General features: G+C 37.1%; 1 protein-coding gene across 3 annotated transcripts in view; it reads right to left on the minus strand.

Moving 5' to 3' along the window:
• The window catches only part of LRMDA (leucine rich melanocyte differentiation associated), a 613212-nt gene that overhangs the window by 36839 nt on the left and 557024 nt on the right, over window positions 1-19349 (minus strand). The window contains exon 8 of one of the 3 annotated variants that reach the window (XM_058421530.1): window positions 14962-15291. The exons of the other annotated variants lie outside the window; for them this stretch is intronic. Within the exon in view, the coding sequence (XP_058277513.1) occupies window positions 15278-15291 (14 nt within the window). The 3' untranslated portion in view covers window positions 14962-15277. Of the gene's footprint in view, window positions 1-14961; window positions 15292-19349 lie in introns of those variants that run through there. 3 annotated transcript variants of the gene reach the window in all.

Genomic DNA, 19349 nt, shown 5'->3' on the forward strand with positions numbered 1-19349 from the left:
AGGAAACACACACTGGGACACTACTAAATCAATCTTAAGAGACCCTTTAAGACACCTTCAAGCAATGCCTCCTATGCTTTATATACTGCTGCTCTTCTTGCAGCCTCGACCGGGCATAAGAAATTAGACATTTTTGGGGTTATTAGGCAAAACATTTTCACAGCAGATCAGCAAGAAGTTATTTGGCTGGGCACAGGTGTTTCTTTAATTATTTAACATTTGGAAAATTCACTGCACTTGTTGACCTTCAGATCACACTCCTACTTGTGTGGTTTTGCAGGCTCACACAAAGTAACAACTTAATGACACAAGTTGTTTCTGGACTTGATTAAGTGTTTGCTTATGTTGTTTTCCTGTTGCCTTTTATTATGTTTTTAGTGTTTCTGCGAGCAACTGGCTGTTTCAATATTCCTGAACACTACGTTTAAAGAGATGGTAACTCAAAAGTGGAAAGCTGTGTTAGCTATGAACAAAGACTGCTGCAAAATTCAGGCCTATTTTACACTGATGACTTGAACAAGATGCAAAAAAGATGCTGCCTGAAGAGATTTATATATTACATTAACAGCTGAGAGCCTGATGACGGAACAGTTCATAGTGTTTTAATCTCAAAGTGATGTGGTACAGCTTTAGCTGCTTTCCAGGTAAGAATGGGGCTGGCAAGTACCTGTTCTCAAAATACTTCTAAGCAGATGTCATGCTACGACAGCTACATTCATGTATCACTAAATCCTAAGCAAATATCCGGGGGAAACCACGGAGTCAGTTCACAGCTCTATCACTACAGCTCTTTACATCACCTCGCACTGCCATGAAGGCAGATAAAATACAAGTCATGAAGATTGATCCAGTACAACTTACACAGTCTTGGAAAGGTTCTACAAAACACATTAGATGAGCAATGTGCAACATTTCTTATAAACCACCTAATAAAAACTTATTCTGATCACCTTAATGCATCTGAATAAACTGAGGTAAAGCCAGAGAGAAATCCACAATAACAACACCCCCAAACAAACAACCACCCCTCACTAAATGCAGACCTTGCAGCAGGCAGGCAATGGATTAGCTACACACAATGAGGTATTCCCTCAGTTGCTGAGTTTTCCAGTTTCATGTACAACAAGATAAAATTTGGCAGAATTCAAGAAGCCCTTCCACCTTTCCCTCAGGTGGTATTTTTCTCCTTTTGAATTTCGGCATCTATAGTCTAGAAGGTCTACACTTTGGACAGCTTAGGCCAGCTAAGGGACGAAGCTGGAAGACAAAATGTCACTATTAGGGCTGAGTAAACCTGTTAGTGATGGTGACCCTTGGGAAGAAATCTCTCATTTTAATGAGAACACCCTAGAATGAAAAGGTTCAGGCTGTAGATGACACAGTAGACTCTTTCTTCTCAGTTACTAGTCAGACATCAGCACCAAAAAAGAATAACAGAGACTCAAGTCAAACAGGCTGATATATTCTGGTGCTAAGAGCTGTCCCCCTCCAGTTTGAAATGACTGGCAAATATGTTCATTAAGTGTGTACTGTTATGCAGTAACACCAAAACAAATAGAGCATAACAGTGAGAGGAAAGATTTGATGGAGAAAAAAGTTACTGAACCTTCCTGAGGCAGCTACAATGTACAACTGCACCTAAATTGTGAAGAGGCAGCAAAAAACATGCATTATGAACATTCCCTCTAATGCTTTGCAATAGACAAAACCACGTAATGCCTTTATTAAACAGCATGAAATCTATTTAACGCTTCTTTGGATGCACTAATTAGGTTTTCCATTGTGGGACAGAGTGATTCAGTACTAAGGGCAAAATGCTCCACTTAGTTAAGTTCCATGCTACTCCTGCTCACATAACAGTGTAAGAGAAGTGAGTACATTCTGTGAGAGACATTAGTGAGTTTTTACTACTGTTTTGGTCCCAATTTTAAAATATGTATACTCTTTTTATTATTAAGAACAAAATACTGACTTGCAGGAACTTAACAGTCAGTTAAGTCAGCCTCTGTTCTCTGGTGTGTTACCTTAAGAGGAAGAAGAGTACTTCAGCACACAATTTTGCCTTACTTCTGAAAACTACAAAGTACTTGCTCAGTTTTATGCAAGTTTATCCTTGAACTTTCTGCATTCCACGAGTGCAGATGAGCTAACTCACGCACATGAGGTTCAAAAACTTTCATAATGTTATGAAGCTTGTACCTCCACTCTCTCCTTCATGAAGTTTTAACATAGCAAAAGGAAATTCCAGGTGTCTTCAAATGCTTTTACTATTTTGTATGCCAATAAACAAAAAAAGACGTGCAGAAATGCTGAATTTACAGCAGGCCTACATACATGCAAAAAAACAGAAATAAACAACCCTAAACTCATATAAGTCTCCTTTAAGCTTTCAGTCTCAGAGAATAAATGTTCCTTCAAATATGAAAAACGAAGTTGCAAAGCCAGCAGGACAGCCTTGTGGTCACGTTACAAAGAGTGACACACACTCCTGATGACTTTTCACAGGAAAGCATCGGGTGGAGATTGACTTCACGTTCAGACCCAACTACACTGTTTTACAACTAGCTGTGTCCCGATTATCTCCAAGTACCTGTTTCTGCACACAGCTATACTACACAGAAAAAAGAACATTGGTTTCCTCAGGCTTTAGGTGGTTTGCTTTTTGGTGCTTGAGGGGTTCTGTGCTGAAACCAAATCAGTGGAGCTATTAGTAAATTAACATTATGAAAGCTGAGAAAAGTATCGGTAAATCATTCCCTGTATAGAAAATCAATAAGCTCCTGTATGTTCATCTAAATGTTTATATGTAAGTAAACTCCGCTTTTTTTGGACAGACTCAAGACTGATAGTATTGGAAATAAAAACAGTACAGAACATTAGAATACAGCTTTGACTTTTAAGATTTATTTTAGCAGCCTGAACCTTAACCTAGAACTCAGTAAAATTCATTTTACCTTCTTACAACCCCTTCCTGGCATACAGCTTTCAAATATGTCCTGAACATGGTCTGGGTGTCAGACATGAACAATAATTCTTTTCAGAATCAAGACAATGAGCTAAAAAACAAGACTTTGGAGCATTGATCATGCAAAATTCTCCCCCGCCCCCAGTACTGTTATGTATTTTTAGGCAAAATGCCCATTTTCCACCTGATTTTCATGGGAATTCCAAGGTTTACACAAAGTTTACTCACTTTGATTCAGCTATATTGCACTAACTTGACTGCAGAAAAGGTAGAAAAGGCCAGATCCACACATTCCTTGCTAAACTCAGCCAGGGCCTAGCTGAGAATCACGTAACTGTCCATAATGACAAGAATACTGGGTTAAGAATAAGTCTAACTTAGAAAGCAAGTAATATTGTAGGGCAGTCAGCTCACAGGGCTCATCCTGGTACCACAGGCAGTACAGGTTACCAGCTGGAGCAACACAGCTCTTGTCCAGGCATTTACTGGAAGTGAGAGGCTTCCACTTTCATTTCCCAGCATCTTACTTTGTATCACTCACAACAGGATCCCAACCCACTTGTGTTCTGCTGGTACATCCTAACCAGATAATATTCTCCCCTCTCCAGTCATTTATTTGCCATCAAAATCACATCCACTCCTACAGTCCTGCATTTTTCACTTTCCAGGTACATCCCCACTATGAAAACTCTACCATGTACCTTCCCCAGCCTTTTCCCCATGGCGTTCCTAGAATACATTCCCAAACTACTACACTGATCTCGGTGGCTACCTACAGAACACAGCCCTCAGCTCCTCCTTGGCCCTCTGTGCTCTGCCCTGAGCTGGAAGTAGGGATCCTAGCATGGTCTGAGCTCTTATTCCAGATGCTCTGGAATGCAGCACGACAGGATGGAGAGGTGCAGGCAGCAGCAGAGGTGGGTCTGTATCCTTTCTGAGGTAGAAGCCCTCATCAGTTCCTTCCTCACGATACAGATGTGTTTCCCTGCAGGTGATTTTACCAAACACAAACATCTCCGTTTGGACTTCATCACCTCCCCTCCTACAAGTCTATGATTAATTCGGTGCTAAATGACTTTATGGATAAAAGGGCTTCGATGACTGCAATTAAGTCATCACAGACTTAATCATGAGCTGTCAGACTCTGTCCTACATGTGAATTAACTCCTTCAAGCACTCACAGCCTCAGCCTGGAGACTTTCTGCCTGGACCATTTTACTCCACCACATCTGCCAGGCTCCTAGAAGGAAGAATTAGAACAAGATTTAGGCCAAGCAGCACCATAATATCACAAAACTCCTTGTCATCACTGTTCTCTCTCTGTGCATAACAGGTAGGAGAGTTATGCTTAAAACAGAGAGAAAAGTGAACTGGTCCCATCACAAAACTACTATAGAACAGCAAGAATGAACACAGACTCTGAAAAGAGTAAAAAATACACCTCCTACAGTGTCAAAATGCCACCATCCCACATGGCACTGAGCAAACAACTTCAGCTCCACATCTCACCTACAGCAACAGATCCAAGAGAAAAGAAAAATGTCACTGATCACAAAAAAAGCAGCTCATGAAAAAACAAGCCATCATTACTGACAAGAACTATCATGGCAACAGAAAAGAGTAGCTCATCTTTGTGTATTTCTTTTACTCAGTCTCAAACCATATCTCATCAGGCATTTGCATGTGTAACATGAAGCTCATTGAAAATTCATTTTCCTCTTATGCATTATTATAAATATATTTCAAATATTCCTAAAACATTATAAATAGGTTTTCTATTTACAAATGTAGTGTACTTGTTATATAAAATGTGTAGCTGGCTAAGCCAAACATTGATCATTACTTCAACAACAATTTTTATTATTAAACAAAATTGGCATTATCAGCTCATCAAATTGGCCTGAGAGCAGATTTTTTTTCTCAAAATGAGAAATTTCTCAAAATTTCTCTGCTCTCTAACTGCTTTAGCACTTGCACTTTAAGAGCTTAAGGCATCACTTTGGCTACCTCAAAACACCATGAGTCAAAAACTCAATCTGCTGACTAAAAGCTTTGATTTTTATGAAGTAACTTTTCCAAGAGCAGATGGAGGTGTTGGGAAGTTTTCTGTTTCAGGACTCAATTTTTTGGCCTAAATTAAAGTACTGGAAATGTAATTATCCCACACATCTAATCCTAGGGATTAGAGGGGAACGGGATTGGGGCGGGGGGGTGGGGCAGGGAATGGCAGAGAAAAGAGATGCAAGTGCACTGGTTTCAACATTCAGCGATTCAGTTCCATGATTTTCAAGAGTCTGACTCTTTTGGAGATCACTGTTAGTGAACTCCTTTGTCAACACAGATATAAATACAGACTGGGGGACTGGGGATGTGGGGAGGTTATTTCAGCTAAAAAGCAACAGTATTGTCAAAATGGTAAATACAGAGTAGCAATAAAATCACACAAAACTTCTAAATCTAAAATCATCTAAATTCAGTGGTACACACAAGTAAACAAAAAGAGCCTGGGAAGTTTTCTTAGATTGCTTAAGTTGCTCCTACCCCTCTTCCCAAGCAACAATATGTAGGAATGTTTCAAAAACTGTAGTTTAAATCACAGATATTTGATACTTTCCTAGAGACCTACACTTTTTACTCATTATTGTGTATTATCTAAACTGACATAATTTAAGCCCTTGTTTATATCTAACCTGCAGCTTTTAAGAAAGGATCTCGCAATAGCTGGCTCAGTCCTCTGAGCAGCTGAGCTGGGCGGCTGAACAGGAAAGATGTGGCACGGAGAGCTTTTATTCTGCTCCTGCAGAAGCTGTCAGAACATAAGTATCTTCTACACTGTTTCTCTAGCACATGTTCCTCTAGGAACCTTAAATCAATTGTGAATTGACAGAGCACAGTAAAATTCTGCCTTACCCCCCTTCCTCTCGCTATTGGAAAGCTGTGGCAGAAGAAGGAAAGATCCTGCTGCCCTGAACACTGACCCCAGCCACTTTACATCAACAAGTGTTCCCATAAAAGGAATTCTCCACTGGCCCTTTACAGCAAGGATTCAGCTTCTTTTAACAGCTGGAGTTACTGGGGAAGGAAGGCCCTTCTTTGTCATAGCTTATTAAAAAGACTAACAGGGAACATGTTATGTTTCTGTGTCTCCACCTACCAATTTTCCATTCAAAAGCTCCCTTCCCATCAACTTGTGTACACAAAATTATTTACCTCAGCTTTTTAACTTTAGCCTACCTTGAACAGACTACAAAAGAGAAACGTATTTTCACATCACTGGAAGACAGGATAAAGAAATCTGCATCCACAACGTTAGAGACTAGATTTTGCACTAGATTTTGCTCAGCCTGTTTTGAAAGTGAATTGACTATGGAGGTGAACTATGAGAAATGGTGGGGGGAGGAAGACTCACAGTCAGAACCACAAGAAAGACACACAAAATACTGCAAAGCATGGAAAAAAAGATGAAGAATTCAACTTGCCAGAAAAAAAATTATCTCCTACAAGACAGAGAAACTCAATTAACTGATAGATAATAGAGACACATTTAGAATCATAGGACAGCTGAGTTGGAGAGGACCCTCAATGATCATCAATCTGAATGTGCTAACATTGGACATCTTAAAATGTACCATGTTATCCATACAAAGTCACATGTGGCAGCAAAGGAAAGACACTAACTGCTGAGAGGCAGACGTTCCTGAAATCACCTCAGAGCTCTAACATTAATCAGGCATTGAACTTGATGTCCATATTTCACCAAGCCAGTGGTGAGAATCAGGTCCTGTTCAAACCTGAGCATCTCCCCTCTGTTTGGAGCACAAAAAATGTTTGTGCATCCTCCCAGCTCTTTGAATACAAAATATTTTGGAATTTATACAAAGGATTCACAACACTAAGTACCACAACTATGCATTGGGGTTTGCAAGACCAGTCTTCCAGGCCACACATGCAAACCTAACTCTGTCCACATGTACATTAGGACACAATCCAGTTGCAAGAAGAGCACAGTATTTCTCAAATAATAAAATATTTGATAGCATTTTTGTTCAATTTGTGCTGGTTTTGTTTTGCTTTGTTTTTAACTCTGAAACGATATTCTCATACAGATTAACAGTGGGCATGGCTTGGCTTAAAAGAACTTCTGGTATCCATGAGCCTAAATACTGGCCTAGAAATGCAACAGGCTTCTCCTTTATTTAAAACATAAATTTTTTCAGTGTCTACAGGAAAAATCACAAATACATAAATTTATGTTTTAAACCAAGTATAAAACATCCTCTGGTGGTTACCGGCACTATCCATCCTGCATGATTTATTCATAAACAGTGCAAGACCAGATAATCCATAACACTGCAAACAAATGTGGTCTGGTTTCATTCACATCTTCCATGCAAACAGATGCTTATCATATTTTTCTCAAAAGAAAACAGATGTTCCACTGCTGAAATCCTGGGGATGCAGGTTTAAAAAAAAAAAAAAAAAAAAAAAAAAAAAAAAAAAAAAAAAGGCATTTTACAGTAGGTAATAGTTTGAATATTTACTAGCATTACGTGAAATTCTATGTTTTTAATCAAAAACAAGACCATAAAATTAATCGTTGCGATCACCCATCAGTTGTTTTATTCTTGGCTTGCATCTCCACCAAGGTAATCATTATTTTAATGACAATTATGGAGGGCTGTAAAAAGTACTAGGAAAGTACCAAAAAGTACCATCAAAAACAGACTTTAGATTTATGATTAACTGTTTAATGCAGAGGTTTTAGAGCAATGACCCAAAGCAGTAATGAAAAACTTAGTTTTGCAGTTTTTATAAAGGTGGCCAAATCATTAAACAAACAATTAGTGCTCACAGCTCTTTTAAGTTCTCTCAGGGACATGAACTTGAATACAGTCCAGAAAAAGTGACTGAAAATCATTCCTCACTTTTACGGTATCCTTTGTAAACCCCATTTAATAAAATCACATCATTCCAGTTTTGTTCTGAGCAAGCACTTTGTACTAATTTACCAGTCTGAGCTGGATAAAGGCCTTGAAATAAAAAGAAAAGAAGTAATTTTCCTCTGAGAGAGCAAAGGCTTTCTAACGTGACCACAGCAGATGAAGCTGACCTGACAAAAAAAAGGGGGAAAGTCCTTCCTTGCTACAGCATCCCATAATTCCAATGGAAAGGAAGGGGGAAAAGGCAAATGTTACTGTAGTGGTAACACTGCAGGTAAGCTTTAAGAACCAGGCATGAAACATTAGTATCTTAGGTAGCTATTTTCCTCATGCACACACACATACCAAGCTAATGACACTGAGGTGTTTCTGTTGCTTCTAACACAGCTATCAAGTACACAGGCTATTGCACTCGCTAAATCAGAGGGGCTTCTGCATTTACCAATAGTGACAGAGATGGTAAGTACCGAAGTGCTTGGTTTGTCTGTTTTCCTCACAGGAAAGGTAAGTTTTGAGATGAAACACAGATGGGTACAAACAGGACACAGTCACAGAAAGCTGCCAAAACTCCCTCCTCTCTCTTCATGCGCTGAAGTCCATTGGCAAAACTCTGCTGGCAGCGCTCAGGTACTGACTGCAGACCGTGGAGTAACTGGTGCTGAGCTGACTGCAGGGCTTAGATCTGACTCCTGTAATGGTACTAAACCTCCCCACAAAGCTTGCTAACGAACTGAAAGAATGGAAAGAACCTCAGCAACGTAAAAGGCAGTGTTAGCGGTAAGGTATGCACACTGCGGTAAGAACATGCAGCAAATTAGTTATCAGAGTCCAGATCAGCCTTCAGCTGCGTGAATACAGGTTTTAGTTACTTGGGAACAAATTAAAATTCATTTTATCCATGCCTCATTAGGAGTAGAGGAGTTGTGCTGTATTTTTCATACCGTTCTAAACAACTGTGTAAGTTGCTGTTAGGTTTCAAGCCTCAATACAGTCTTCAGGCACCTATAACAGCTAAACCAGCTAAAATATATACAAAAATATCAAAATAATAATGGTCCCTCCGATTTTTAAAAATAACCTTCTCATTGCTATGAAACTCACAGTTTCAGATACCCAGAAGATAAAAAGAAGCTAAAGTGTAGAGCTAGAGGGGAAGGTGGAGCCACTTACTCAGATAAAGATGTAAATGGAATATGCAGAAATAATGCTTTTGACTCAGTTCTGTGATGAACTGACAAGCAGAGAATTCATATTAAAGATTATGTTTGGTGTTCAGTATTCTTACCTTCTCTGAATAGCTGAGACAGCAAGATCCTGAAGGCAACAGCCCTAGATAAAGCTACATCCAGTGGAGACTAGAAAATGGAAATTTAGAATCCCCACTTTTGGACTTATCAAAGCAAATATTCAAAATTGTGTATAAAGAGTACTGTACAAAGTTACATTACAATCATGACAATCTTACATATAAGAAATGAGGAGAAATCCCATAATTTGAAACAAAACAAGAAGCCTTCATAAATTAAGGAGGCAGATTGATTGGAAGAGGCTAACCAGAATGAGCTGCAATGACAAACAGTTTACTACGGAAAGGAAACAAATAGAATCCTGACAGTAAAGCTATATGAAAGACTTGCTTAAACAGACAAAAATGCTAATTTGATCCAAACACGTTTATGCCACATTTATTACTGACATGGAAAAGCAAGAATAAACCTTGAGACAGTGGTGGGTATATTAGTATAGGCGATGGTAAAATATACAATATACAGCAGAAACATGACCATTGCTAGAATTTATGGATGCTTAAAATTACTCTTCAATATAAAAACTTTAAGGTGCTTACATTAATTCAGACTATCAAGATCTGTATTCTTTTATCTTCACATCAATGGTGACTTTATCCAATTTGCAGATTTCTAACTAGGAACTGCTCACCTCAAAGTCTTAAAAAATATCTGAATACTTTATAGAATTGAGAACTACATTGCCTTTTTCTTTGTTTCCTGCTAAAAAGTACATAGTTGTTGGAATGCAAGGAAAGTTGACATCAGTTCCAAATGAGGACTTTCAGAGTATTACGCTCTGTTCAATGCGTGAATAGTTCATTTGAACACCGAATGTACTGAAAATATTAAAAGAGGACAAGAATAAATTAAAGGTATATGTCCAAATTAATACTCCCTGCCTGAAATTTTAATAACAGTGTATGTGCTCCAACCAGTTTATTCCATGTATCTTGCTCATATGATACCGTACTATTTCTCTAATAATACTGTACACCCTATCTCTATCCCAAGTTACTTTTCAACTATTTCCCAGACTTTTAATTTGATTAACATCTTGAATAGTATTTAATATTAGCTTTTAATTAATATTTAATAATAAAAATATATTCTGTATATATTTGCTACTTACATTTGCCTCCATTAATTTTTTTTCCTTACTGACATGTAACTGGTATCTTAGCACACTGCATAGAGAAGAAATTGTGTTCTACATTTTGCAACTTGTGTCCACATAGAACATAATCTTAAGAACTAACCAAGAATTCATTAAAGTAACAATTGCAGATATGATAAAAACCTCATGACTACTCAGGCTAAAAAAGGTACAGTCTGTTTTATTTAGAATTTCTAACAAAACAAAACAAGCAAACAAACAAACAAACAAAAAAACCCCAAAACAAACAAACAAACAAACCCAAAAAACAACAACACAAAATTATTAGATTCAGGAAAGAATCTCTGTGCAGATCACATAAATGTGCCGTTCAAGTTGAGAAGACTTACACATGGATGTAACTGTAAGTGAAAGGACTTCACTGTGCATTTTAAAGTGCCTTTCAAGTAATTTCCTGAATAAGTAATGTTTTGTAAATAATGTTAGATTGAATCAAACTATTGCAGAACCTCCTTAAATTAAAGACTACAGGGAAAAATTTTCATTTGAAAAACTAAAATTGAGTATACGCCAAAGCAGAAAATTAAGAATAAATAGTATCTTGACATAGCTCTTCCTACTTGCAGAGTTAATGCAACAGCCTATTTTAGTCAAGAAATTAAACTTGAACAATATTTTTATATCAAGGTCCTTATTCTGTTTATTTTCAAAAAACCCAAAATTGTATTCTCCAAAATTTCAAAGCTTTTCTAGTTTACAAGAAAAGCTCACTTTGCAACATCCCACTTTTGAAATATTTGAGCTAAAGTTAGAGGAATACCTGGCCCAACACATTAGATTAGATAGAATACAAATATTTACTGTGTGGCAAAGAGTGAGGACCATAGGAAGTCTTCTGCCTCAGTTTATAATTTCTCTTGGATAACCAGGTACTTTCACCAGGTTTTACCAGGTAGTTCAGCATACACATGCAGCCAACATCCTTATTGTAAGGATACACAATAGTAATCTGTGCCACACAATTCTCATGTGGTTGTCAGCCATGGATATTTCAATTACATCTTTCAGAAATCTATTTTGTTTCTATTTGTTAATGTATTATACACACCGGCTGTTAATATCAGATTTGATAAAAAGTTTCTGAATGTCTGAGGTAATGAAAGATTCTTTAGCACCGTATTCATATAATCACTCAGCTTGTGTTATAAAATTAGGCTTAAAATGTACATTTTATTTAAATTTTTATTTGGGTTAAATCTTTCCAAAAAACCAGCTAAATCACATGTGCCTGCTGTATTTCCGATATGATCTTTTTCCAAGAGATGCACAGGCAAAAAATCTTAAGCAATCGGATTTCATCCTAACATCTACATCCAGTTTAAGACCTGTGTAATAGCCTAAGGAATCACTTAACTCTTTAGTAATAAAGAATCAAGAAACAGATAATTTTTTCAATTTCCTTCCATTACATTGTATGTCCACATTTAGATATATCTGGCAAAATCTGAAAACTGACACCAATGTGAGAGTCCCCAGGAATTCACAAATATAATTTCCATGCCACTCTGAAAACCAAGAAAAAATGGAAAATGTGAGCTGTTATAAATTTGAACTAATCTCTTCCTGCCATAACCTAAAATGATCGTCAGCAGCCAGGTATAATCTTCTGGTATTCGACAGCATAAGAAGAGCTTGTCTATCTGAGCCTCAGTGGCTGGTAAGAATGTCAGTATCTCCTAAAATACTTGCACAAGTAAATTTCTTTGCAACATTTCAATTCTGCAGCTGCTTGCTTCTCTAGGAGAGGAAGGAAAAAAAAAAAAATAAAGGGAAGCAGATACAGTGTAGAATCCTTGAACTCAGCCAGCTTATTTTCAGGGTTAAAAATAAAGTAGCTCCCGTATTTTACAGAAGGTCAGTGACACAAGACCAGTAATCACCTCCAGTAAGCTTGCTTTACTCTCCTATTTATGTATCCCAAAATAGCATTGCTTATATATGCAAAAATTAAATCACATCTCATCCAATCCCCAGCAGGGCAAGAGGAAAAAAACCCACATTTAAAACTCTCAAGGCATTTTTGGATTGGTCCCACTTGCCAATGAACTCTTTATCCTAAGCCTTATTGGATGTTGATGGGATTTGAGTTTCCTGTGAAAATAAGGTGCTTAGGAAGTTTCAGCTAAGGATAACAGGCAAAGATGATTATTTCATGATATGCTAAATACAAAAATTAATTACTGTTATACCACTCTTTTAAACTCTGAATTACAGCTATATTGCTATACTTTCCAAAAGCTTAATTTTATTTATATGCACTACGTAAAGCTCACATTGCTATGGGGAAAATAACTCAAACAAACCTTTTCCTTATTTACAAAAACTTGTCATGCTTTTTTTTTTTTTAACCTGATATTTGAATAAGAAAATTCCATAAAACATGGGGAACCCACGTATTAACATTCCTCTCAGTAATACTGCTCTCTATCAGAAAGAGTAGCACTGTAAATCCTGCTTTTTTCCAAGTCCATGTTTGGTTTCTACCTTACCCTAACTGCTGAAACGAAGACATTATTTTTCTGAATTATGTGTGTAAGATTTAGCCTTCCTGCTTTCTAACAAAAATTTGAAAATTGACATGAATTCATATTACAAATACAGAAAGAAATCCAAAGGAAAGAATCATACATATGATTTTTTTTTTTGGTGAACGGGGGAAGGGTATAATTTACTTTTAAAATTTGCATGGGTATTTCAGGATCTCAGGGTTAAAGGTCTCTTCATCAATTTTGAAACAGCATCAAAATCAAATTTGGGGTAATTATTCTATTTTGCCAACCCCTATAACTCTGCTGTCTATATTCAGCTTGATGTGACCTTTAATTTCCTGTAGAGTTTGAAGTTATCTATTTTTAGTAGCTATGATAGTACTGATGTGCATACATCATGGATGGTAGATACAGACACTCATGGATAGTACTAATCCATGCGTATTTGTAAGGCACGAGCAGCAGCATTACAAAGCAAGCAGTAGCAACTGACTGCTGAAGGTAAATCATGAAATAAAGTCATTTAGGCCAGACCAAATCACAGCAATGTTACGGTGAGAGGAGATGAGGTTCACCATGGTCATGCAGGGACATTTTTCAAAACCACTTATGCTCCGCCTGATCCACACAGCAATTTAGCAAATCCATCAGAATTTTAGAAAACTCTTCTCATTACCATACATGGATGGTATATATCATTTGCATACATTACTTTTCTCTCTGATAAGATATTCAGGTGTTGGGGTTTTTTAAAATGAATAACTGGGCTAAAACAGTGCCATTACAGTTTTAACATCTATTTTGTTCATCTCGGAAGCCAGATGACCACTAGTCACAAAAAATTAAACATTGCCTGGTGCCACCTGAGTAATTTTTCAGAAGAAATATATTTAAAAAGTGTTGAAGTAACAGGAGGCAGGATGCTAATCACACTAAAGTGACTTCCAGACAGAATGAGAAGAAAGGAGTTGAGAAAGGCAACAACAGCAGAAGAATTAAAAAGACTTCTGTAACCAGAGAGAAATATCAGTAATTATGACAATCATCTTATTCTTCCTATATGAAAGGCAGTACTACTTATCTTGGCTGCAATTTTCCAGAAGTGTGCACAAGACTACAATCACTGAATCAACGTTTTTATTAAGCAAAATGGTGAAAGCCAAGGAAGTCCTGGGTCAGGCAAATCTCTGCCCAGGTTGCTGAAGTAATCAGTGTTCCAAAATAGATAAAATGATAACACTAACACTTGACTGTACTTTAGAGAGGACTGTGTTCTTTGGTAAGGATGCTATGCTTCTGATCAGCCAGGATCAATAAGGAATAAACATTGAATATTCAAATAGATACCCAGATGTCCAAACTTTTTTATCATGCTACAATGTTTTTTAGGTAAAAACTAATAAAAATGTGTTACCATTAATTTACAGTCAATATTTTTTGATGAAACTGAATTACAAAATAAAAATATCTAAATACTTTTTAACTTTTCACAACACCTGAACCTATTGTTTGCTTTAAAGCTCCAGCCATAAAATAACCCATCCTTTTCCAGAATCAGCTCTCAGGTATTTAATTCATGTTTATTAAACTAATGTCCATTTTTTGAAGCTTTTAACTTTGCTTAAAAGAGTACACAAAAAGATTAAACCACATGTCTCAAGGGCAAAAACAGCACTAGAACTCATCAAAAGTCATTTTGTGTAAACCACAGATGGCATTTCTTGCACTTTCAAAGAAAGTTTCTAACATGAGAGAAAGTGTAGCACATAATATTGGACTTTATAATTCTTTTAATACGCTTTATTCTTCTTTGGTGACATCCTGGTTTTACAAGCTTGCTATGACAGCCCCACAGTTAAAAAAAGGAGCTGCTATTGCTAGCATTGCCCTGTCTGTAAGAGAGTCCTATCACTAGTTATTGAGACAACGGTCTTCAAGTTGTCACCAAGATCATGTAGCCTCTTCTTTCCAGTAAACAATCCTGTTGAAAAATTGAGCTTCCTAGCCTTAGGCTGCTGAAAATAGGCCCAAAAGAACTGTGCTCCATTGCAACCGAATCAAACCATCAAAAAAGGTAGTGTTCTTAAAAATCCTGAATGACAGCAGTCTACACAGATGATCATCTGAACGCACAACAGCTTCGCCGGAACACGGGAACAGAAATAGTCCACGAGGCATCCGAGCCATTAGCTACAGAAACCTCCGGAACATTTGTCATGCTCCGACTGGTTCTCTGAACAGCCCTGTCTGTATCCCAGGCAGGTGGAGCAGAAGAGAGTGTGGCACGGAGGCTGGAGCATCAGCCCTCAAGTGATACAGCATTCCTTTGTCAGGTCATTTCAGGCCTCTCCTGTTCTGAATTCTGGATGACAATCCTGGCTTGTGTCCCCCTTTCATACAGGTTCTTGCAGACTGCTGTCTCAGTTAGAGTCTCCTAGTTGAAGATATTTATTAATGTAATTCTTTGTCAAGGTAGGAATATGCCAATAGCTAGAGAACAGTAAGCAATGTCAGGTTTTTTATCTATCTAATGGAAAATCCTTTTCTTCTTATGTTTCTAGTATTTCTTTACATAGCAGAGATTATTATTATTAATACTGAAATACTATTTTTAATTTACATCAGCTAGGAAGGGCTATGAAGTCAAGTCTTCTTGTCCAAGACAGATGATTTATCAAGGTTAAAAAAAAGCTAAGGAGGCAATCCTCCTCTTGGCATGTGGATTGTTTTGTTAGGATACCATACTTTGTTTTTTACTTCTTCTGCATATATATTAATATATTTCTATTCTTATGCTCCTATTGTAAGTAAAAACCCATCAAATTTACCCCATTCTATTTTAAAATTTAAATTTTCAAACACAGTTTCACTGACAGTCCATTTGCTCAAAATCATAGTTTCCTACAAATTTCCAATAGCAACAAAAGATGGAGCATCAGTGCATTATGTCCAAGGTGAAATACAAGACCTGGCATATAAGAGATCATCTTATTTCCTCCTGATTATAAAAGATTGCATACAGACAGAGCCCTCTGATCTTCACCAGAAAACTTAATTTGCTTATTCTACAGTAAGGAAGATCAACCACAATATACCCAGCCCTGCAGTACATTATAATCAATATTATGGGGCTGAATACAGTCTGAGAAAACTATCTGACACACCCCTCCTGGCTGGGAATCATTCCCACTAATGACTTTTAAAATGAAATATGGAAAGGAAATAATGGGAAAAGGAGGCACAATAAAGGACCACAAATTGGTACATTTTTGGGCATTCATAATACACATCAAACTGAAAACATTCACACCCTTTCAATTAGCTTACAGGAGCATAGCTAGTTAGAAAGAGAGGACTCATGAAAAATGTCATCATCTCATCCAACTCACATCACTTTAAGGAAATAAGTATTCATATGCTTGGATTTAGCACCAGAAGATTAACTGGAAGTTAATTGCTTCACTGTTTCCATGTAGGCATCAATACAACTGAAACAATATTTGTATGTCTTGGTCAAATTCTGCTCTGTTGAAGAGACAGGCCACTTTCCAGCCTAACAGTATGCTTCCTCTCCATTTCCCATTATAAAATAATACCTTAAGGTTTATTTAGCAGAGTTTATTTAATTACAATCTTTGAAGACTGTTTCTCAATTCCATTTGAAATAATTAGTTGAATACTACACATTTCTAAAATACTCTTTCGGAGTTTTCAGGTACATTCAGAAATTCAGCTGCCTTCAGGAACTGGCGGCACTGCAATTTTTTTTCTCTGCCGTAATCCAGCACTGAATTTTATCATGTCTTGGATTTTTTTTTTTTTTTAAATTATTTTTCACCTATACAATTAACTCAATATGTACTAAATATTTATTGAATATTTTGGTACTTTCCTTAATGTGAAGAACAACAAAAAGTATCACAAATCCAGCAAGGAAACAAACTACTGACACATACTTCTGTCATTCCAAAATCTTGCACTTGACTGTTTTTGTGTTTAAGAGCACCATGTTGCAAGATATTGCTACATAAAATAACATTTCTTTCTTCTGATTCCCATGTGCAATTAATCTGCCTGAAAAATGTAACCTAATGTCATAATCTTCCTCTTATTGTGCTTATTTACAGTATCCTCAGGTATTGAAAAATGAAAAAACACCCAAAAAACCCGCCAAACAAAAAAACCCATAAAACACCTCCAACAAACCAAAACCCACAGTCCCCATAAAGTAAAATAACCCTGTTGTCTTATTGTATTCCATCAGCAGCATTTTTGTTCAGATCTAGGTTTAAGGAGGAAACAGGCTGGATGCAAGCTGCTACATCTACAAATACCAGCTTTATAAAGAAACATTCTTCACCTATCTACCAACAGTTTCTTCTGTCTCAGCTATTGGAATGCTTTACCACCCAGCTTTGATGGACCAGAGAAACTACATGCACATCAAAATGTCTTTGTACTTTGCTCTGCTGGAGGACAGGTCAGAAAGTCTGACACTCCTAGCTGGAGCAAGCTTTTTAATCTTCATGTGCCTTAGTACAGAATCACTGCCCTCTCTGGGGCAGTTGCTGCTGGATAGAAAGTAATTCAGAAGGATTTGTTTTGGGGGTCCACAGTGAGTATAACAGGGCCCACGCTGATGAGGCAACAATTGGAAGAGTTTCAGCTCAAGTTTTGTAGCTTAAGGACAGCACTCACTTCAGCAACACTCTTCCCAATAGCCAGTTAGAACAAAACTCAGCTAAAAAAAAGATGACATCCACACCCCATCGACACTATTCCTACATCTTAACTGACCTTCTGCAAAAAGCTGCATGGTACAGGACTCATGGCACAATTTTTAGTTTGCATTCACGCAGATCTGCCATGCTATATGCTTTAAAACATAAATATAACATAAACAGAAGAAACACCAGTTAGTATCAAATCTAGAGAATTATATCTATATGGTAAAGCATTCTGAAAACCCTTAACAAAAACAGCCTTATAGGCAAAAAAAAGAAAAAGAAAAAAAAAAGAAAAAGAAAAAAAAAAGTATTATTTGCACTTGAAAGAAGAAAAAAAGGTTATAAATATTCTGTTCTAAATGTAGTTATAAGAAGCTACCCAGATTTGTTTGATGAGTACCTAACAAAAATATTATGTTAAAAATTTCTATATTACATTTGAATATTTTCTATCTATTTATGAACATCAGCAGGATTCATTCACCTCACTGATCAGACCAAACACACACTGAACAACCACGTATGTTTACTGCAATACTTACGAGTTCCTACAGCTCACCTCAAGAGCAGAAAGGCTGCAGTTGCTATGAACAGATACCTGGCTCTGAGGCCATCCTCCCCAGCACCCCTTCCCAGGACAGCATGCACAGAGGAAAAACTTGAAGCATATTTTTGTGGCCATTCACAGGCTTGGTACGTGTCAGGTTTTAAAATATTCATCAGCTCAGGGTCTGCTTTCTGCTGGCTACCACTGAAAGCAGTTTCGGGGGCTCCTTATTCCTTTTTGAGTGAAGGAACGCTATTATCAGAGAATTTGACAAATAATGCAAACACAGGAGCAAGGTCTGGATTATGTTAGGGTTGCCAGGTCACAAGATCTTACAGTTATAGCATATGTTTTTATTAAATCAGATATTCAAGCAGCCTTCTCTGATGAGGAATTACTTCATCAGGTATGAAAGACTACCTATGAAAGACTGGTTAAAAACTAAGACTTTGAAAGGAAGCAATAGGGTAAGAACATTTATGGGTTATTTCTTTCTAAACCACAGAAGTAACTGGCCATTGAGGAACAAAGAATACACAGAGGGACACAAAATACCAATAAAAATATGTTCTTAAATATACTGAATTGTACCACCACTGCTAACCTTAAAAAAACCTAGTGTTTAATCCACTTAAACACTAATGAACCTAAGTATTTCAGAAATAGCACTTAGGCTGATAAAATAGTACTGAATTTCAGTTAACTACTGTTAACTACACAGAGATGCCTTAATTGATGAAATATGTGAGAGCCACCAAAAAATGCTCCTGGTGAATGGTTGACTTCTAACAGTCAGACAAAAAGATTGTGACTGGGCCTATGTGAAGCTGACACAGCTAAGGAAACCTGCAATTTTTCTTTGATAAACCCTATGAGTTTTCTGCAGATGCTTTTATTTGGTCAGTCCAGTATGACCTTTTTAGCAGCTGTTTTTTCCACATATTAATAATTGGCCAGAATAAGACACTTAAGTGAAAATAATACTCAAAAATCACAGAAGCATAAAATCCAGATACATACTTGGCTGCCAATACCCTCTTGTTGAAGAAAGACTTCTGCAGTGTTCTGTCCTGACCTGTGGATGTAATTTTGCAGTTCAGATCACTACCAGATGATCAGAAAGCTGCCACTACCTTCAATGCTTTTGGAAACAATCCTTTTGATAACCTCTGTGAATCTCCAAAGAAATTCCAAAATACAAATGATTACATAATTTTC

This window comes from Hirundo rustica, chromosome 8, assembly GCF_015227805.2.
Source record: "Hirundo rustica isolate bHirRus1 chromosome 8, bHirRus1.pri.v3, whole genome shotgun sequence".
Lineage (NCBI taxonomy): Eukaryota > Metazoa > Chordata > Aves > Passeriformes > Hirundinidae > Hirundo > Hirundo rustica.